Source organism: Myotis lucifugus, unplaced genomic scaffold (genome assembly GCF_000147115.1).
Source record: "Myotis lucifugus unplaced genomic scaffold, Myoluc2.0 scaffold_108, whole genome shotgun sequence".
Taxonomy (NCBI): Eukaryota; Metazoa; Chordata; class Mammalia; order Chiroptera; family Vespertilionidae; genus Myotis; species Myotis lucifugus.
In genome coordinates this window covers 410,469-432,521 of record NW_005871156.1, presented here as the reverse complement: position 1 = coordinate 432,521, position 22,053 = coordinate 410,469, and the positions used below count along the sequence as shown (strand labels likewise).

Genomic DNA, 22,053 nt, shown 5'->3' with positions numbered 1-22,053 from the left:
AAGGGAGGAAGGGTGGGGAGAGAGCAAAAGAAACATTGATTTGTGCCACCCATTCATGCATTCACTAGTTGATTTTAAAAATATATACATATTTTTATTGATTTCAGAGAGGAAGGGAGAGGGAGAGAGAGAGATATAGAAACATCAATGATGAGAGAAAATCATTGATTGGCTGCCTCCTGCACGCCCCTGGGATTGAGCCCGCAACCAGGGCATGTGCCCTTGACTGGAATCTAACCTGGGACCCTTCAGTCCGCAGGCTGACACTCTATCCATTGAGCCGAACCAGCTAGGGCTCACTAGTTGATTTTTTAAAAAATTTTTATTTATTGATTTGAGAGAGAGAGAAAGAGAGAGAGAGAGAGAGAGAGAGAGAGAGAGAGAGAGAGAGGGAAGATAGGTAGGTAGGTAGATAGATAGATAGAGAGATTGTATTGTTGTTCAATTCATTTATGTATTATTCATTGGTTGATTCCCTGACTGGGAATCGAACTGGCAACCTTTTGGTGCACGGGACAGTGCCCAGTGAACTGAGCCACATTGGCCAAGGGCCTAATTTTCCTTTTTGATTTACTTTCCTCAATATTTATCAGCTTCTAAATTATGTAATTTCCTCACATTTATTTATGTTTTTATTACCTGTTTCCCTACCTAGAACACAAGGTCCAATTAGGGCAGGTTTTTTTTTTTCTTTCTCTGTTATGTTGACTGACCTCTGCATCTTTGACACCTAGAACATTGCCTGAATCAAAGTTGATCCTCCATAAATAGTTGAGTGAATAAATGAATGAATAAATGTTAAGAGTTATACAAATGTAGTTTGAAAAGAAAAAGAGCTGTATAAGCAATCTGATTAGCAGAAACTGCCAGTTACATGTCTAACTTTTTAAAAAGTATGTTTTTATTGATTTTTAGAGAGAGAGGAAGGGAGAGGGACAGAGAGATAGAAACATCAGTGATGAGAGAGAATCACTGACCAGCTGCCTCCTTGCATGTCCCACACTGGGGATTGAGCCTGCAACCTGGGCACGTGCCCTGACCCGGAATCAAACTGTGACCTCCTGGTTCATAGGTCAGCACTCAACCACTTAGCCATGCCACCGGGTAGGGAATAATTTTTTATAACATCATATGTTATTTTTGTCATGCTGACCATTAGCCACTGGTCACTTTACATTAGCCACTCTTCATTTTATGAGATATTCAGTCTATTATTTTTCTAAAAGAACTCAGTTCATCCTACTTTTTCCAAGTTCCTAGGTCCTAGAGGCCAAATGATACGTCGGGAAGGAGTTATTTAGGTGCTCAGTTTTGGCACTTATATTATTTTTCCCTACAAAAATTTATTCAACATTTTGTTCAGTACACTGGCAGACAGTAGGTAATATTAAAATGGGTATGACATTGTCCCCTGCTCTCTAAAAATATACAGTTTATTTTGGAGAAGAAAGTTGATGTAAAACTCTCTTTTCTTGATCACTGATAAAGATATTTCTTTGGCACTTATTTCTTCCTTTTATTCATATACTTGTGCATGTACCTTATTACCTGTTCTTAACTGTAAGCTCCTTGAGGGAAAGGGACCATGTCTTTCTCATTTTTGTATCACTGGGAATCTGAAAAATTATGTATTGAATTACTGTATGAACTAATTTATATGGACATTCTTTTAAGTCCATAAAGTACAGAGATATGTCAGGTGGTATTTTCTAAAAATTAAATCATACACTGTAGTGTCTAAGTGCTGAATGAGAGGCATGAGTGGCAGGGGTGCTGTTAGGACTGATCAGATAATTGAATTGATACCCCCTCCCCTGGGAACTGACCTTCAGATCACTTCACAACCGACCTTCCCTTTCACTTAGATCACATTCCACTTGCTAAGACCATTATCTTTCCCAGGATCCAGACCCACCCAGAGAGTTCCCCGCGGAAAAAGCCCGCCTAGAGTCCCTTAAAACCTCTGACTCCCCATCCTTGGGTGCTGGTGCCATTTTGGGGCTCAGCCCATCTGGTTTTCCAGATGACCTAATAAATTTATAATTCCTTACCACTTTTGGCCTTGTGTGTACCTCCTTTGGCTACCCTAATAGGTGCTTAATTTTATGGGATTTTGGGAGATGATATCACTGTGGATTGAGAGGCTGGGTAAGACTTTGCAGAGGAGGTGTGATTCAAGCTCTGAAGGAAGTGTAGCTGTTCTCTGTTTAGGAATGGGAACTGTATTCCAGTTGGAGGAAAGAGGTAGTACAATATCGGGGAGTAATATGTAGAGCACTAGGGGCCCAGTGCACGAATTCATGCATCTTGAAAGGAACTGTGGGCCGAGAGTTGCGGTGGGCACAGGGGCAGGTCTTGGCCCATCCTCTGCACCCCCGCCCGGCCCCTCCCACTGCAGTCCCTGGTGCCCTCTCTGCCGGCAGCCCCTGCTCCTGCTGCCGCTCCCACGTGCTGACTGCGCTGGCCCCGCTCGAACCTGCTGATGGTGTGGAGCGATTGGGGCCGGCGCCAGAAATGGGTGTGAGCAGGGCCGGCGCTGTCAGTGGGGCAAGTGGGGGCTGCTGCCCCGATCACCCCTCAGGAGCAGGGGGAGGTGGAGAAGCCCTCAGAGGCGATCAGGCTGGCAGCTGCACTCGCTGATGCGTTGAAAATCAGGACCGGTGCTGGGTACTGGCAGCAGGGCCAGCGGTGGTTCTGGCACTGGCAGTGGGTGTGAGTGGGGCCATTGCTGGCAGCAGTTGCAGAGGCAGCTGCCAGCCCCTTATCACCCCTCAGAGCAGGGAGGTGAGAACCCTGAGAGTGATCGCCAGCGCTGGCAGTGGGTGTGAGCAGTGGTTCTGGCACTGGCAGTGGGTGCGAGCGCTGGGCGGGACCACAGTGCACGGGAGCAAAGAATTTTCAGTGACCACCAGAGGCTTGCCCCGATGACAACAACTGGCGCCCCGCCTTAGTCTGGCGCCCCCACTCACCTGCTACACCATCTTGCTAAGGCCGACACTCGCCATGTCCCATGCGTGCCTCCTAGTGGTCAGTGCACGTCATAGCAACCGGTTGTTCTGCCGTTTGGTCTATTTGCATATTAGGTTTTTATATATATAGATATTTAGAGACTGGTGAATGGGTCACGTGTGCTCAAGTTGAGGGGATGAGTATGTGTGTATATGTGGTGGTGGGGGTTGAGGGCAAAGGGGGCAAGTTGTGCTTGAGCCTTTCTACTTGACGTGTGATTTTTTATTTTATTTAAAAAATTTTTTTTTTAAATTGACTTTCAGAGAGAGAGGAAGGGAGAGGGGGAGAGAAAAACATTAATGTGAGAGCAAAACATCTATTGGCTGCCTCCTGCAAGCCCCCTACTGGGGATCAAGCCCACAACCCAGGCAAGTGCCCTGACTGGAAATCGAACCGGCAACCTTTCAGTGCACAGGAAGATGCCCAACCAACTGACCATACTGGCCAGGGCTCAACAAGTTCTTTTAAAACTTCTTTGTTTCTTTACCTGTAATTAGAGCAAAGGAATTAGACTTGAGTTTGGCTTTAAAATCTATGATTTAAAAAAAAAAAGTCAGGACTTTTAGTAAGCAGCATTAAGCAAAATGTTTTTTGAATTTAAGTGGGTGGATTATAAAATAAAAGAGGTATTTTAGGGCTTCTGAGAGATTATTGGAAGAAACTAGAAGCAGGTAGATCAGTTACTAATTTTAGTAGTTTGAATATAAATCCTGACTCAAGAAGAGGAAAATGAGATTGATAAGGTTTCCTTCTTGGGTGGGAGAAGCAGAAGGGAGAAGTAAAAATGTTTAAGTTTGAAACTGAATGAACTGAGGATGACATGTAGGATGTTAGGTGTGTCCTGTTATTTTTGTTTGGGATAGGGATTGGGTGGAGAGGATTAAGCCTGGTGGAAAGATAAATGATAATTTTAGACATGTCTAAATCTTACTGGAGGATACAATGATGAATGAGAATAAGATGTACCCACTTTTTTATTTTTATTTTGAAATCCTCACCCGAGGATATTTTTCCCATTGATTTTTAGGGAGAGTGGAAGGGAGAGGGAGAGACAGAAACACTGATGTGAGAGAGACACATCGATTGGCTGCCTCCCACATGCCCCTGACCAAGGCCAGGAGCCTGCAACCAAGGTACGTGTCCTTGACCGGAATCGAACCTGGGACCCTTCAGTCCACAGGCCGATGCTCTATCCACTGAGCCAAACCGGTTAGGGCCCGTACCCACTTCTTTAAAGGTGCTCCCGGTGACTATATTAATGCAGAAGAGTCTCTACAAAGGACAGTGGACTTTCAGAGGAGGCAGAGGGAGTGGGAGGGCTGAGAGCTTCTGGGATACCTGGAGAAGAGGGCTGAGGTGCGTCTCACATGATAAGTAGGAACCCATCAAAGAGAAACATGAAAGTCAGTGATCCTTATGGTGCTATTTCCCTTATTTATGCACATCTTGTTTGATGTTTAATGGCCATTTCTCTCTCTTTTTTTAAAGGATCTACCGCTACCAGTCTCATGACTATGCCTTCAGTAGTGTAGAAAACTTACTACATTCTTTAGGAGGGGACGACTTCCTTGGAATGCTTAACCGGACATTTCTTGAAACCTTACAGAAAGCAGGTTTCTCTAAGAAATTCCTTGATGAAATGATTGCTCCTGTCAACAGGCTCAATTACGGCCAAAGCATGGACGTCAATGGCTTTGTAGGTAAGCCAAGGCTTGGAAAGGTTATAGAATTGGTTCACAGAGGGGCGTACCTGACGTTATGGTTACTTCTGACCTAAGCCGTGAGTTGGAGAAGACTACCTTTCTCTGTGAAACCTCAGACATTGTTGGCAAAATTGTGTAAATGTAGATGTGCATTTTTATGGGGAGAGTGTCCTTAGTTTTCATTAGTGGAATGGTTCTCAGCTGGAGGAGATTTTGCCCCCAGGGGCCATTTGGCAATGTGTGGAGACATTGGGAGCAGAACTCACCTCATTGGGAAGGGAGAGTGGGTGGAGGGCTCCTTACCAAGCTAGAATTAAAACACTTTTTTTTCCTACTGCTGACAGGGGCAGTGTCACTAGCTGGTGCTGATTCTGGCCTTTGGGCAGTAGAAGGTGGCAATAAACTTGTTTGTTCAAAGCTCCTTCAGGCTTCCAAAAGCAACCTTATATCTGGCTCAGTAATGTACATAGAGGAGAAAACAAGAACCAAGCAGACAGGTGAGCTTGAATTTCTATTTTATTGTTCCTGATTTCCCCTGTAGAAAATAATTGCTCAGGGAGAAAAAACTCTCTTCCTCCATTTCTCACTCAGTTCCAAATGATGGAATTTTAAATTGTATGTGTTGTGCCATGTGGAAATATTCTTTTTTTTTTTTTTAATATTTTATTGATTTCTTACAGAGAGGAAGGGAGAGGGACAGAGAGTTAGAAACATCGATGAGAGAGAAACATCGATCAGCTGCCTCCTGCACACCCCCTACTGGGGATGTGCCTGCAACTAAGGTACATGCCCTTGACCAGAATTGAACCTGGGACCCTTCAGTCCGCAGGCCGACGCTCTATCCACTGAGCCAAACCGGTTAGGGCCATGTGGAAATATTCTTAAATTTACTCAAGTACAGTGGCATGATTCCTTGGATTTAAAAAATTTTATTCTCAAAAGTAAATGTTCCTTATTTTGTACTTGTATTATTTTTATTCTGAGTAGGAAATTGGCCTCAGTTTGGGACAGTTATCCTAATAGGTAAAGTCTTTTTTTTTTTTTTTAGAGAGAGAGAGATAGAAACATCAATTTGTTGTTCTTATTTATGCATTCATTGGATAAAGTTTTTAATTCCTTAGGACTATAAATGATTAAGAAGATATAGAATTTTTTTTTATAGAATTATTTTTAGGAGGCATAAAGTATAGTATGTTAGAAACACTAAAGAAATGTATGCTTCCTTATTTCTTCTAGGAAACCCCACAAGGATGTATGAAGTGGTCTACCAAACTGGATCTGAGACCCGTTCGGGCTTTTATGACATCGTCTTGGTGGCCACTCCATTGAATCGAAAAATGTCTAATATAACTTTTCTCAACTTTGATCCTCCAATTGAAGAATTCCATCAATACTACAAACAAATAGTGGCAACTTTTATTAAGGGGAAGTTGAATTCAACTTCTTTTAGCTCCAGAGCCTTAGATGAATTTGGTCTCAGTACAATCTTAACCACTGATAATTCACGTTTGTTTATTAATAGCATTGGGATTGTGTCCCCTGTAAAAGAAAATAATAATCCTCAACCATCTACAGATGGAGCTTTTGTTTGGAAGACCTTTTCCCCGGAAACTCTTACTAACGAGCAACTTTTAAAGCTCTTTTTGTCCTATGAATATGCTGTGAAGCAGCAGTGGCATGCATATCCTTACTATAAGCCTCCAGATAAATGCCCCCCCATCATACTCCATGATCGACTTTATTACCTCAATGGCATAGAGTGTGCAGCAAGTGCCATGGAAATGAGTGCCATTGCAGCCCACAATGCCGCTCTCCTTGCCTATCATCGCTGGAACGGGCACACAGATATGATTGACCAAGAGGATTTGTATGAGAAACTGAAAACTGAACTATGAGATAACACTTTCATTCCCCCCCCTCCTGGTTCCAAATGGAATATCACTGGCAAAAAAGAACACAATCTGAGCAGAGATGATTTTGAATCAGATATTTTGCCATTATCATTGTTTAACAAGAGTAATCCCAGTGAGTCGTGGGAAAATACAAAGGTCTAAGTGTGAAGGTGTAACTATTGTATTTATGCCATCTCCAAAATGTGTGTGTAATTTTCAGAGTACATCTATTAAAGCTGGCGACTGTGAAACAAAGGAAGGACTTAGGGTAGAAGCAAAAGGACTTGGGGTAGAAGAAGCAAAAGGAGAGAGCCTGGGTGGTACTCTGCTTTGGTTCCCTAGAAACGTTATAGAAGTGAGCCAAGGCAGAGCTGCTGTTAGCGCACCGAAAAGTCAGAAAAAAGGGGCCTGGGAGACGGGTTCAGGGTGTTAGTCCTGGATGAACTGCTGCTGCCCATTGCTCCCCTGGTTGCAAGTCTTGTGGGGACCCTTAGAGTTTAGGAGAGAAGAGTAAAGATGCACGCCTGAGATGGAAAAAAAGGCATGGGCGTGTTCCAGAGAGAGCCTGCTCCAAAATTTTGTAACTCTTAAGGTCCATCAACAGTGTTTTCCAAACTTGTCTGATCATAATCATCTGGAATTTGTTAAACATATGGAATTCCCTAGTTCCTCTGGAGAGTCTGATTCCATAGGTCTAGAGGTGAGGCCTTGGATTTTGAACAAAACTTTAGAGCATTTTAAGCTGAACACTTGAGGAAGAACTTAAAGACATATCTTTTAGTTGGGGACTAGTTCATTTGTGCTTACAGCTGGTGTGATCTTTAGTCACATAGTGAAATCTGCTATGGGAGCTGGTATCTTATGCCTGGCTTTAGTAATTTATACCATTTTCCAAGTAAATGTGCCCATTACTGAAGCCTTGACTTTTAGAATGATGCTTTTGATTGCTTCTGCCTTTTTTTTTTTTTTTTTTAGGAATGCAATTCAGAAGTCTGAGTAGTATAACTTTAAGATGTCATACAAAAACTCCAGTAAAATGAAAAGCAAATATAGGCTATTGATGTGAAGAAATTGGCATTCTATTATCAAAACCTCACCAATGGAGCTTTTATATATTTTTACCTTTTAAAAATATGTTTTTATTGATCTTATAGAGAGGGAGGGAGAGGGGGAGAAATATTGATGTGAAAGAGAAACATTGATTGGCTGCCTCCAGCATGCCCCCTACTGGGGATTGGACTCAACTGGGGCACGTGCCCTGACCAGGAATCAAAGCAGGGACCTTCTGGTGCAGGGACAACACTCAACGAACTGAGCCATACAGGCCAGGGCTCACCTATGGAACTTTAAAAAAATACAGATAGACTCCCCCCCACCCCCCAATTAGAGATTCTAATATAATAGATTGAGGATAGGACCTCACCATTGTAGCTTTTTAAAGTTTCTAATGTGCAACCTGTGTTGAGAATCACTGATTTGGGCAACTGAAATGTCTCCAAAGGGTTTGTAGTGCCTTAAAATTGTCACAAGAAATTCAATCCATAATCAAAGCAGATTCATTTTGTGAAGAATGAGTTCTCAATGAGAAAGCATTGACAGTTTAACAGCAGACAACCGAGACTAATTATTCTAGAGCAATTGACATGAGTAGGACATTCAGAATGACACCATACTTGATCAAATCCAGCATATGTTTCAACTTCTTAAGCTACTGTACCATTTTGAGAAACTGGTTGCTGAAACCTTAAGATGGTAGTCTCAACCTTGACTGCACTTTGAAATCACCTGTAGGACTTTAAAGCTTCCCAAGGGATTCTAACATGCAGCCAAACTTGAGAACCAGTTCTACATCTACTGTACAATACAAAGATCATGAATGACTGTCAAGGTAGAGATAGAACAAGTAAAAGCTTGTGAATTCAAATAACTTGCAAAAAAGTTAACATGTACTGTTAAATATTTAGTTTGTCAAAGGGTCAGTTTTCTAATTTTATTTTTAAAATGTTATTTTTTTCCACATTGTTTTAATGAAGACAATATGTAGAGAATGTATATGCTACACTGGTACATACTAATTTATCATCTGTAGACTTATTTTGCAATGGGATATATTTTTACTTATAATAATTTTTTTCCAACAGGAAATCTGTTGGAAATTGCTTCCTCAAAGAGCAAAACAGGTTATCTGTATATCAAGCATATTAGTTTTAATAGTTACAGCATTAAAGAATTTAATTGGTTGAAAAATATCAGCTCATTTACTCTTTTTATGGAAGAGACTGGTAAAAATGATGCAGAGGCAGGATGAGACAGTTCTGCAACTTGAGTATGCATTGGACTCACCTGAATTTTTCAATAGGTTTGGAGTGGCATACAAAAATTTGCATTTCTAAGTTGCAAGGTGATGTTGCTGGTCTAGGAACCCCACTGAGAACACATTCTACAGTTCAGCTCTATGTGGTTGTAAAAAAATCAAACCTATCAACTTCAGTGAAGATTTAAAATGTATTGGAAAAATGGAAAAAATTGGAAAATGGACATCACACCAACTCTCAAGTGGTTTGATCCCTCTAGCTGCTTTTTGGCAAAACACATTTCCTATAAGTAGGAATACCATTTTAGAGATACATATAAGCCATCCACTGTGTTGTTTTCCAAATACCTTATGTACTCACTTGTACCCCATTCTCAACAGTTTTAAAGTGACTCAAGATTTGTAGGCTTTTTACCAAATCACAAAAAGAGCAGGCCTAAGCATTTGTTAGGCTTCTTAAGGTTAGGTTTATGATATACAGCTATGTGTAATATAGCCTTCTTCAGTTTGTGCACTCTCATACTTGAACTAGATGAATGTATTATGGGCAGTATTATCACTACTCCACAAAGAACAATACACTGGAATATTTTTCTCTGGGTTCTATTTCAGCTCTTGTATTCAAAATATTTTCCCATTTATGTCCAAAATAAACAGCAACATAATTACTTCCTGTTTTCTATTGTCCTCTACTTGGAATGCAGATGTGCTTGGAAAAGCCAGAGTATATCAAAGTTACTACAAGAATTTTGAAAATTACAATTAGTTTCAGAAGAAACCTACTCAGTTTTCAGGTTCTTTGATCTCTATTCAATGTTAAAAGATGGGAAAAAGGCATCCTTTTATATTAATGCATAAAAACCTTTGGGGAAAAACATCAGTGTTAACTAGGTATAGTTCATATAAGAAAGAGCTAATCTAATTTTTAAGTTCAGAACATCTGAGAAAGCATTTTTTGACCAATACAAAAGTTTATTTAACAAAAGTTCAACGTGAAAATGGACTGGACTCTATTTTTACATTGTAGTAAAACAGGTGCTATGGAGAGGGGACACGTGGAAGCAGTTGATTTCTCTGGTAACTATAGCCATTCTTCATACTCGTTCCAAGGCTTCTAACATGATGATACTATTTCCTCGTATTACCTAAGAGAAAAGTAAATTTAAAAAGACCACAAGTCATTTAACAGACATACCATGATGAAAGAATTTTCACCAAATCATTAATGGTTTTGCAGTATTAAATATCAGTTTGAGGCTTTTTTCAAGCCACAGGAATACCAAATAACTTGTCTTTTAAACACTCGTGAAGTCATATAAGCCCTTTTTAATGAGATGCACGTTATCTAGATCAAAGGCTAACAACTACCCCTTTGAGATATCAAGTCTCCAGTGACTCATTTCACCTCCTGATGGATTTGCTTTTCAAAATGCAGTAATGAAAATATATTTGAAATAAACAGTAACAAATAAGCAGGATGCAAATAACATACCCATCACTGCCCCTAATCCAGTGGTCGGCAAACTCATTAGTCAACAGAGCCAAATATCAACAGTACAACGATTGAAATTTCTTTTGAGAGCCAAATTTTTTAAACTTAAACTATATAGGTAGGTACACTGTTAACTTAATTAGGGTACTCCTAAGCTGGCCTTTGCTAAAAACGTCCTCAATCTGATTGAGGTACGTTCTCTGAGGTCGACCCCTTCCAACTTTCCCATCCACACTCGTCTTGTATACTTGTTTCAGATAGACGAGCGTGGATGGGACAGTTGGAAGGAGTCGACCTCAGCAAACAAACCTCAAAACAATGTACCTCCCCTGCGCTGTGTATCCTGTCGCCTGACCAAACGACACCCCCCACTTCTTCTAATGCCACTTCTTCAAAAGACTCGCCCAGGCCAAAAACCGACTTCTGCGCATGGGCCACGAAGTTTCAATCGCACTGTACGTGTGCGCCCGCACGTGGTATTTTGTGGGAGCCACACTCAAGGGGCCAAAGAGCCGCATGTGGCTCTCGAGCCACGGTTTGCTGACCATTGGCTTAAGGGATCCATAAATTAATGGGGAAAAAAGTGCAATAGAATATGCATGTTATTAGTTTTGGGTGAAGATCAATTAGGAAACAAACCAGAATGAAAGTTGTGCAAAGCAGGCTCTAAGAAATGGCATTTTAGCTGAGTTTTGAAAATTGGGTAGATTTTTTAATAAGAAAATAGGAAATTCTGTATCTTATCTGGGGGATAAGGAAAGAATCTAATTGGCAGTAAAAGATTATGAAGGGAAGTGGAAACAAAGATAGTTTGCACCCAATCTTAGAAGGCCTCAAACACCAATCTTAAAAGTGTTTGGAGGGGACCAAGAAACCAACAATGTGCTACTGAAAATTTCACAGTTGGAATGACCAGTTCTGGCAACAGCATAGACAGACAACCTTTGAACAACACTGGACTTAGGGGGCCAAATGCCCTCACAGTTGAAAATCTGTCTACAGCTTTTGACTCCCCAGTCGTACCTTGAAGGGGATTGTTTCCAGGACCCCCTGCAGATACCAAAATCGACCGATGCTCAAGTCCCTTATATAATAAAGCATACAGATGGCTCTCCACATCCATGGATTCCCAACCACGAAAACAGTATTTTCAATCCACAGTTGGTTGAATCAGTGGATGTGAAACCCAGGGACACTGTGTAGCTACTGAAAAAAATCAGTGTATAGGTGGGCCTGCATAGTTTAAATCCATGTTGTTCAAGTGTTAACTGTATAAGAGAATGGGAGAGAGTTTAGAGGCAAGAAGAGAAGTTATACAGAAAAGGCCCTAGGACTAGCATAGTGCCTGACATAGCCAGACACTTATGAGAGCACAGATGAAATGGCTAGTAACTGAGTTCAAGAGCGATAGAAAAATAAGTCAAACTCCAGGGCAAGGCTTCTGTGAATACAGGGTTTGGCAAAAGTAGGTTTACAGTTGTGAGCATGCAAAACAGAGTTTATTCTTGTATAACCTAGATCAGGTCACACCCAGATCAGGTCAAATAGAAGCTCAAGGAGAATGTACCTGAAAAGGTCAATTTACAGGAAACTTGGGGGAAAGTCTTTTTTTTTTTTTAAATATATTTTATTGATTTTTTACAGAGAGGAAGGGAGAGAGATAGAGTTAGAAACATCGATGAGAGAGAAACATCGATCAGCTGCCTCCTGCACATCTCCCACTGGGGATGTGCCCGCAACCCAGGTACATGCCCTTGACCGGAATCGAACCTGGGACCCTTCAGTCCGCAGGCCGACGCTCTATCCACTGAGCCAAACCGGTTTCGGCGGGGGAAAGTCTTTATACCTAGAGACTCTAAGCTGTTTTTCCAGCCCTGATGATGGACTTTTCAAAATGCAGTAATGAAAATATATTTGAAATAAATGGTAACAAATATTGGAACAAGTCATTAAAAAAAATTACACCCTTCTATTGCTCAAACTAAAAAAGGGGGTAAGGGGAAAAAATCAAGTCTAACAACTAGAAACTCTTATCACCTCATAGAGGTCTCTACGCTCTATGATTTGCTAAAGCTAAGTTGTCCTTTTTGATTCAACTTTCCCAAGAAACTTGGACTTACCACTTAGTGGGTATATTGTCCTGTGCTGGGCAAAGAGAGGGATTCAAAGTCTGGGTCTTGCTGAGAAACATCAAAAATTGAACCCACAACCTTGACATATTGGGTCGACACTCTAACTGAGCTACCCGGCCAGGGCTTACCTTGACTATTTTTAAATTTGGGTGTGATAAACTAGAAATCCAGGTTAATTATATACACAAAAAAATAAAATTGTGATCTGCAGACTGGCAGATATGCATCAAATGGGCACTTGTTAAAAATGCATCAATTGATGCAAAATTGATGCTTATTCCAAATGGGCACTTGTTAAAAATCTCAGGTTCCACCCTCCATCTTATGAGTTAGGATCTGTATTTTTACAAGATTATCTGAGAATTCATAAAGATGTTTTTTTTAGATATTTTATTTCTATATTTATTTATTTTTTAGAGAGAGGAAGGGAGAGGCATAGAGAGACAGAAATCCAATGAGAGAGAAAAATCATCAATCGGCTGCCTCCTGCATGCCCCCTACTGGGGATAAAGCCTGCAACCCAGGCAAGTACCCTAACCAGGAATCCAAATGGTGATCTTTGGTTCCTTGACCGATGCTCAACCACTGAAACACGCAGGCCAGGCCATAAGCATGTTCTTAACCTTTACTACACATTAATATTTTAACAAAACAAAACAAAAAGCACCACTAGGGATAGCTTCAATTGTTTTGGGGTAGAATCTAGTTTTTGTCTTTTTGGGAAAACTCAGGTGATTGTAAATGCTCTGCACCAGTGGTTAATCTTCACTTTACATTCAAATCATCTGCGGAACTTAAAAAACAAACAAACAAAAACCAAACCCCTCTAAGCTACATCCCAAACTAATCTGATTCTAAGATGCAATTAAGATGCAGACCTACTGCTCTCTAATAAAGATTGACTATGGGCTTCTATTATAGAATAAAGCTAAAAAAAAAAAAAAAAAAAGACTTCCAACAGCTATTTCAAGTCCAAGGACCTCTGAGGGTTCTATGTAAGATGCAAATCTAACTTGCCAGGTAAGTGCAGATCTAACTTAAAGGTAACTGGGATATTAACCACAGTTGAATGACTGCCAAGTGTTAAACTCAAAGGAAGATGGAAAGTCTAATGTTGCTTGTAATTTGCCTAACTTCAGTTTAGTTCAAGACTTTGATAGAGGAAAATTGATGCTTATTCCAAATGAAAAATAAGTCTCTTAAGAGAAATGTCACATCTTTACTTACCACCATTCCAATATTGTTCTGTTGCCCACCAGTTGCCATCTCCACACATTCATCTATCACAAGATTCATAAAGGGATCAAATCCCCGTAATATTCCTTGGACATGTCTGCCACCATTTAATTTCACTATAAAAAAAGGAAAATGAAGTTTTAATAAAACTGGCCATTAACTATCAAGTATTCATTAAATATTAGGTGGAGCCCAGCTGATGTGGCGCAGTGACTGAGCGTCCACCTATGAAACAGGAGGTCCCGGTTTGATTCCGGTCAGGGTGTGTACCGTTTCCGGCTTGCTCCCCACTGTGCAGGAGGCAGCAGACCAATAATTCTCTCTCATCATTAATGTTTCTCTCTCTCTCCCTCTCCTAAAAAAAAAAAAAAAAAAAAAATTAGGTGGAGTAAAACCCAGGTACATGAGATGTGCAATCCACTATCCTTACTATATGCTAAGCACTGGGCTAAACATTTTACATTTACTTCCACATTCAAACTTACAAGAATCCTGTAGAATTATCCCAACTTTTTATGAGGGAACTGAAGTATAAGGCTTTTAAAAGTAACTGGTTCAAGGTTATACAGCTATTGTGTGGTAGGGCTTGGATTCAAACGGAAAGTTGCTTACCTATCTCTAAAGCCATGATCTTAACCCCTACAAACTTCAAATACTATGCAGGTCAGATTTTTAGTTCTTGTCTATGTCCTTTGTTTAAAAAAAAAAAAAAAGATAAAATTTCAAATATCACAATAGAAAAATCCTGTTAATTTTGTGACAGTGAGGGAGGGCTTATATAAACTTTTGAAAAGTCTGAAGTTCTGTGCAATTTATTAAATTGCAAAAATTAGGCAAATAAAACTGTCTAGTTAGGATTTTGCTAGACCTGCTTCATTCGTCAGAGGCTCTGTGTGCTTTGAATCTTTATAAAGTTGCTCCAAACACTGTATACTGCCAAGACATTTGTAAAGACCAACTGAATAATTAAAAACAAAAAAGAAAACTTACATGACAACTTCTTGTCCATAAATCTGAAATAGCAAAGAGATAAAGATTATATAACTACTAAAATTATATTTACACAATAGGAATAACGAAATTTAGTACTTATACAAAGCAATGTATTTTGGGAAGAAGCAAGATAAATAAAATGGAACAGGTTTATAATAAATTAATGTACATTAAATTGAGTCTTTATACTGACGTGAATTACAAAAACATTCTCGTTGTTCAATACTGATCTAATTTCCTATGGCTGGATTTTATAGCCATAATAGAATAACAAATATTTTATTTTATTTTGGTTATTTCGAAAACCAAACAAAATTTTGAAGAAATTAGACGTTGTAATCAAACCACATCCAATCCAATAGCTATATTTGAGACAATAAGTGGTGTTTTGTTTAATATTAAGATTTTATTCTTCAATACATAATGATAGTTTAGCAAAATAATTGCATATTTTGAAGATTTAAACAATTTAAACCAGAAAATCCCATCTCAGCAGAGTACTATACCGGATCTAGGATGGTTAACAAAGGGTTCGAGATCTTCAAGTCACGGGGGAGAGCGTGGGGGAGACGTGGGGCCTCGACCAAATCGGGGAAAGCCAGGGGCCTAAGCTGCCTTGGGTAACCATGCCGACCCAGCAAAAATGCGATTTCTGCGCGGGTTCAGGCCCGGAAGCGTGGGACCCTGGCTGGGACCTGCGCGGCCGAGGACCCGAATGCGCACGCCAGGCGCACTGACGGGAAATGGAGGGGCATACAAAGAAGCCGCCAATCACCCGCGGCCCCCGCAGGTACTTACTTTTTTAACTCGGGAGGGTGAGCTTTGCTCATGGTGGCCAAGCGAGCTCAAAGATACCTCCAAACGGAATTCGGGGCCGCTCTGGCGCTCCCGCGGTAGGCCCGGCGTTTTGCGTCTGACTTCACCGATCCGTTAGCCAATCGGTTGCCGGCAACTTTCACATTTCACCTCGCGATACTAAGGGGAAGCCTGAGCGTGTAGACTAGGCCCGAGCTTCCGGTTGCGTCGCCAGCGATTGGCCAGGGCAGAGGGGTGTGGCCTCGCGAAGTCCTTGATTTCATTTTCTCTTCCGTAAGATTGAGATATAGGTCCCGACTCTTTATTTTTTAATATATTTTATTGGTTTTTTACAGAGAGGAAAGGAGAGGGATAGAGAGTTAGAAACATCGATGAGCGAGAAACATCGACCAGCTGCCTCCTGCACACCCCCTACTGGGGATGTGCCCGCAACCAAGGCTCATGCCCCTGACCGGAATGGAACCCGGGACCCTTGAGTCCGCACGCCGACGCTCTATCCACCGAGCCAAACCGGCTAGGGCAGGTCCCGACCCTTTTAAACAACACCGGTTAATCCTAATTTTAGTGGATCGCGTCCTTTATTTTATTAACTTCTAGCAAATGAAAATAAGTTCTAGATAGGTGGGCCCCTGATAATTTTTTGGAATGTATTCCCACAGCATATTGCTTGCTAAGCCTGGGGTTCCTTTAACATCGCAATTAGTGACCTCTGCACCAAGTAGGGTGACATGCCTCAATTTCCAATAATTTGAATCCAGAGCCCGGAAGTAGATTCCCGATGGGATGGTCTTGCTATTCTTGTAACACTGCCTACCGATCCCTACTTAAATGTGAAATGTACCTTGATCCCATACATAAAACATGAAGCACAGCATACAAACTCTCCGAGGTATTAATTTTCAAGTCAAAAGCGTTAAGTGTAAAAAGTAGTTTCTGAGTTGTTCTCAGTTAACTTACCCAAAATAGGGGAATCCACATTAATGAATGAAATACAATAGGGATTAGAGAAGACTTGGACCAAAATAGAAAAGCCTTGGTGATTCTAAGTACTGGCTGATTCTCTTAAAATTGAATTCATTCCTAATATTCAGGAATGGCTCTACAGGGGTGGGCAAAAATAGATTTATAGTTGTGAGTACACAAAGCAGTCTTTATTCTTATATTCTTATTTATTAATTATTGTATTTTCCATATGAACTGTAAACCTACTTTTGCCCACCCCTGTATTGAAATGCCAATGATAGTAAAGACTTAGTTAAACGAATATATTTTGTATTCTCTTGGTACTCAAAATCCTAGACACTGCATCTTCTCTTGAGGGGTCATAACAGTATCTTTTCTACCTCCTGCTGTTAGTCCTGCATCCAAACCATAACACATAATTTTCACTCTTCTGGACCTCATAAGAAACTTATTTCACACATTACAAGGAAAAGCATTCTTAGAAAGTTATATATTCACTGCCCAGATATAAAAAACACAATAGTAGAGGAAAATTAAACCTTATTTATTTTTTAAAACCAGACCATTAGGAAAATATATCACAGTCTTGAAACAGCAAACAGACAAGCTATTTTATCATTTCAAGTAATAAGTTGGTAAAAAGACAGCAGCTCCTTATCAAAACAGTAAGGTGCCAGAGCTGGGGTAGGAACACTGTATGTTGCAAAGGGCCCGGCAAAAGTGGTATTTGGTAATGGGGGGCTGCCCCTCTTTTTTCTCCCTTGATCTTCCTGTTGCCAAAAGATTGTCTCAGTAGGGCTCTGTTATTTGAGGCGGCTACGTAAGCAATACTGGATTCAGGTTTCATTCCTGAAAACCAGGTTTTTCCCAAATCCAGTACTTCATAACTCTTAATGAAGCAGCAACAATTCCTCTCTCACTGTTTATTCCTGGATATTGGTATACAGCACAATCAAAACCCTCTTGCCCTTCAAGGTGGAGGACCACGGCAAGATTGTCCCGTCACTGCTGCAGACAGGCTTAGGACCCATCACGGCAGCCAGTGAGAAGGAAGGTCTGCTTCCATGTCCAGGGTGACATTGCCTCTCATGTTTCTGTAGGGTTTCCGAGCTGAAAGGTGTAATGTGTGAGCATTTAAATGCATGTCCGCATCTTGGACAGAAACGATATCTATCCAAAGAAACCTTTTCAAGTTCTTATCCAAACTCCCTCCCTCAACTCCACATCTTAAATGAACTTTATGCCCTTGTACCTAAAACCAAACCAAACAAAACAAATACTCAGAAACCGTTTTTCCACTTCTCAATTAGTAACCTCATGGGTTTTGTTTCACACCTTATGGACAATGGTGTGGTAATGCTTCTGGTAAACAGGAGGTTGGCAACAAACAGAAACACCTCTCCTCCCCTCCCACCAGACCACTGGCAGGTTAGAGGACACTGTCAGCTTGTCGGTACCTCAGAGGGCTCTGGCTTCATTTGAGGGAAATGCCTGCTGCCAGGATAAGCATTTGCCACATCAAAAACTCTCTGACCCAAACTTTAGCACCAGTTTTTCCCCCCATTTCACTTTCTAGGATTAAAACATAAAAGAACCCTGTCCAGAGGCAAGTGACACATGCCTTAAACTTGCTGCCATCCTTAATTTCTTCATCCCTAAACTGCTTAAAAGACCAACATTCGCACTCTTCATTTTAAACAGGTTCCTGCCCTCAGCCTCCATGGCCAATGGCAAAGACTGCTATTTCTGAATGGATGAGAGAGACTCCTTCATCTTCTTGGTCATGGTGGGAATGAGGTTCATATGGTCATCTACGCACTTGGTCACACAACTCTCCAGCTGCCGCTTCACCTGACGCTCTTTATTCCCTGCATCTATGGAGTCTTTGGCTTTGTCGTTGCAATGCATGGTGCACCGGGCCAGGCGGTCCTGTGGCAAGAAGGAAGAGAACAGAGAAGGCTAAGAAGTTGGCCTCTATTTACCGAGTGCATATCACGTGCCAGGCCTTGTGCTACATACAGGTAAGTCCTCACTTAACGTTGTCATGGAACTGCGGTGAAACGATGTATAACGATACCAAGTTTACCATAGGCTAATTTGTATACAGGAGTCAAGTTCCTCCAGTTTCTTACCCATGTTATAACAAATGACGTTGTTTGAAGACCTGCTGTGTTTTGGCTTGACATGTATTATCCTGATGAATTAAAGAGACCCTATGGTGAAATTAACCAGGATTATCCTGATTGAAACAGAGGGTGGCACCAGAAGGGCCCAGACAAAGCATTACTAGAAAGCAGGTAAATGACAGAATAAATTGTACAGAAGCCCTTTCCAGGAAGTGAGAAGTAACTAGAGACCAGTTACTCAATTAGAGAAAGACTTACAAACATCTTGATTATTTAATGTCTGTCCTTGCTATAGAAAAACACTCAACAATTACTTATTGAGTATCTTCTGTGTGTCAGATACTCTCCTAATGGGGGATACAGCAATGAATAAAACAGATAAAGTCCTTGCCCTTATAGAACTTATATTCCACTAAGGGTAGACAGACCAACAAAATAAATAAGTGGAGATGTTGAGGAAACCGCTGGATATGTGAATTTGGAGATCAGGAGTGCAGTTGGTCTAAAGATATGTAGTTGTCAGCAAATAGATGATAATTATAATCATGAGACCAGAGAACTAGATAGAAAAAAGGTTCAAGAACAGCCCTGGGGATTCCCATGTTCAGAGGCTGGAAAGGGGAAAAGCCAGCAAAGGAGGTCGTAAAAGGATGGCTAAGGAGAGAGACAGAAAACCAGGAAAGTGAGGTGTCCTGGTAGCCAACTAAATAAAGCGTTTCAAGGAGAGCAAAAGTGATGCACTGTGTAAATGACGCAGATAGGTTGAGTGAGATGAGGAATGAGAAATGACCACTGGATTTAGCCCAATGGAGAGGAGTGGCAAGCGCAGTTCTGGCACAGGAGAAGAGTAAGCCTGAGCGGAGAGGGCTGAAATGTTCTACAGCAGTTCAGGAGTCAAAATTTCAAAGACCCTATTTATAAAATTAGGTGTCAAAATAAACACAAAAATCTTTTGGAGTTTCATGATTTTGGAGACATTATTCTTATCAGCAATTTTAAATAATTTTTATGTAGCAGAATATAAAAATGTAGCACATTAGAATATAATTTATCCATGTTGCCCTGACTGGTTTGGCTCAGCGGATAGAGCATCGGCCTGCGGACTGAAAGACCCCAGGTTCGATTCCGGTCAAGGGCATGTACCTTGGTTGCGGGCACACCCCCAGTAGGTGTGCAGGAGGCAGCTGATCGATGTTTTTCTCTCATCGATGTTTCTAACTCTCTATCCCTCTCTCTTCCTCTCTAAAAAATCAATAAAATGTATTTAAAAAAAAAGAATATAATTTATCCATGTGAACAGAATCCCAGACTATGAAGAACTGAATAGAAATGGGCCCTGCTTCCCCCAAGTTCCAGAAAAATATACTCAGTGGAGGGGAGTAAAATGAAGTTGTGGCTACCCTTTGCTCCAGACAGGGATTTGGGGGACTCCTAGTGACCTCAGAGGGACTTGTGAGGCAGGGAGTCAAGTAGGGGCTACACCCAGGGTGTGTAAATCCATAAGATGATGGTAGGATCTTGCTCTAATCTGTACGCTTTAAGACTAGTCTATCCCACTTTCCTGGGGATTCTGCTATTATATGAATGAATGAATATATGTTTTAGAAAGATCTGTACTATACAGTACACATACATATTATATTTGGTAACTACAGAAAAAAGAAAGCATAGGGCTCTTGGTTACGAACTCCCTCCGTAACTCATTGTTTCTATGGGAAATACAGCGCTCGATCTCCAGTATTGTGTCCAAAATTTCAAACTCTGTTTAGACTGGTTGACCGTAGCACTGGGATATTGCTCACCTGGAACTTCTCCAACTCGCTGGTAACCAGGGCCTGGGCTTGAGCCAGAGGTGCGTGGCAGCGCTCAATGCACTGGTGCACCTGCTGCATGGACGCCTGGCTGTCCTCACAACAGTCAGCGCTGCACCGGAACATGAGGCCCTGGGAAGGGAGGGCAGAGAGAGGTCAGGTAGGGACAGAGATGACCAATGAAGTGCAACAGGGGTTAGGGGGAGGGTCTATATATTTGCACCTCTCCTCAGACCAGCCATCGGGACGTTAAGACCACAAACGGGAAAACTATCCTCAGTGCCTCGCAGAGTGTTTCATAGCCTTCTTGCTCCTATCTCAGTGGCAACTGTTGCCTCCAGGGCTGGGTGGACACGGAGGTGGCGGTGGGTCAGAGGAAGCCAAATTCTGAAAACCAGGTGCCTATACCGCAGAGTTCAGAGGCCAGCAACCTAGTAATCGAAGTTGCACCAGGGGGCAACCCATCCATTAATTAATGGCAAGGGAAACTCACAATCCTGTCAGGGAGGCAGGACCAACACCACAAAATATCAGGGGATCAAAGCGGAACAACATATAAACCAGCGCTTGGTGCCCCGAGACCTGGCCATGACCTGGCCACCGAGGGGCGGAGCACTCTCGCCTTCCCGTCCCTCACCTGGGCTGGGCTTGCCCCGCGGGCAGCGCCCGTGCACAGGGGCCGGGCCAGAGGGGAAGGTGGCGGGGCAACACCTCACCCCGGGGCTCGCTAACCCTGGTCCGGCCCCCTTCACCCCCGTGCAGGCCGGGCGATAAACGGCCTTGAGCCTGGCGAGGACGCACACATTTCATCGGCTCGGCCGAAGCGCTAGAGTTTCTGCCCGAGGGCCAGGCCTACTTCCGGGGGCGCCACAGCGACCCCAGGGGCCCCGACCGGGCTCTGCGGGGAGGGGGCGGCTGCGGGAAGGGGCCGGGGATGCCGGACCGCACCGCCCGGGTTCCCTCGAGTCGGCTCCCGCCCGCTACCTGCATCTTCCGGATATTCTCTCTCTCTAGACTCTTCACCAAGGTGTCCACCGCCTCCTGCACCCGAAGCTGCTGCACGTCCGCCATGGCGACCCCGCGCTGCACCGCGCCGCGACGGCGCCCACATGGACTCCGCGCCCGGACCCGCCCCCTCGCCGCCGCTTCCCGGGTCACCGCGGCCGTCCTTCCCTGCCCACGCCGCCGCCTGGCGGCCGAGAGGAGCAACTGCACGCCGCGCGCGCTCCCCCCCTGCCCCGCCCCGCCCGCTCCCTCCTGCCCCGCCCGCTCCTTATTCCCCGCGCGCTCCCCGCTTCCCCGCGCTGTGGCTCCTTCCCCGCCCGCTACCTCCTTCCCCGCCGGCTCCCGGCGTGGGCACCCTGCCCTAGCCGCCTCCGGGAACCGACGGCTTATTCGCTTGATCCTGCACCGGGCACCGCAACTGCCTTACTCCCTTCCCTTCTTCTCTTCCTTCCTTCTCTTCCAACTCTTAACACATATTCAATACTTACAATTAACGTACAGAAATATGCTCAGATCTTAGGTGTACAGCTTATATATTGGGGGTAAGGCACCTTTCCATTA

General features: G+C 42.6%; 3 protein-coding genes across 6 annotated transcripts in view; 1 reads left to right on the top strand and 2 right to left on the bottom strand.

Annotated features, from left to right (window-relative positions):
- PCYOX1 (prenylcysteine oxidase 1) overlaps positions 1-9,586 on the top strand; it is a 14,712-nt gene extending 5,126 nt beyond the window's left edge. Inside the window, exons 4-6 of one of the 2 annotated variants that reach the window (XM_006092954.3) lie at positions 4,498-4,709; positions 5,057-5,209; positions 5,949-9,586. In XM_006092954.3, the coding sequence (XP_006093016.1) occupies positions 4,498-4,709; positions 5,057-5,209; positions 5,949-6,607 (1,024 nt within the window). In that variant the 3' untranslated portion in view covers positions 6,608-9,586. The remainder of the gene's footprint in view (positions 1-4,497; positions 4,710-5,056; positions 5,210-5,948) is intronic. The other variant, XM_023757420.1, reaches the window with a different exon arrangement.
- A 283-nt stretch (positions 9,587-9,869) lies between these two features.
- Positions 9,870-15,714, bottom strand: SNRPG (small nuclear ribonucleoprotein polypeptide G). 2 transcript variants are annotated; one of them, XM_006092953.3, is made up of 4 exons: positions 15,570-15,714; positions 14,769-14,791; positions 13,770-13,894; positions 9,870-10,063 (listed from the first exon to the last, which is right to left on the bottom strand). In XM_006092953.3, exons 1-4 carry the CDS (start codon positions 15,599-15,601, stop codon positions 10,013-10,015), a joined length of 231 nt encoding a protein of 76 aa, XP_006093015.1. In that variant the 5' UTR covers positions 15,602-15,714; the 3' UTR covers positions 9,870-10,012. The 2 variants fall into 2 exon arrangements, with proteins under 2 accessions (XP_006093015.1, XP_023613189.1); XM_023757421.1 differs by lacking the exon at positions 15,570-15,714 and adding an exon at positions 15,278-15,296.
- Positions 15,715-17,073: 1,359 nt separating this feature from the next.
- Positions 17,074-21,640, bottom strand: FAM136A (family with sequence similarity 136 member A). Of its 2 annotated transcripts, XM_023757419.1 has the most exons (4): positions 21,472-21,608; positions 20,711-20,918; positions 20,479-20,619; positions 17,074-18,479 (listed from the first exon to the last, which is right to left on the bottom strand). In XM_023757419.1, exons 3-4 carry the CDS (start codon positions 20,611-20,613, stop codon positions 18,291-18,293), a joined length of 324 nt encoding a protein of 107 aa, XP_023613187.1. In that variant the 5' UTR covers positions 20,614-20,619; positions 20,711-20,918; positions 21,472-21,608; the 3' UTR covers positions 17,074-18,290. The 2 variants fall into 2 exon arrangements, with proteins under 2 accessions (XP_023613187.1, XP_006093014.1); XM_006092952.3 differs by lacking the exon at positions 20,711-20,918 and having other exon boundaries at positions 21,472-21,640.
- Positions 21,641-22,053: the final 413 nt, after the last annotated feature.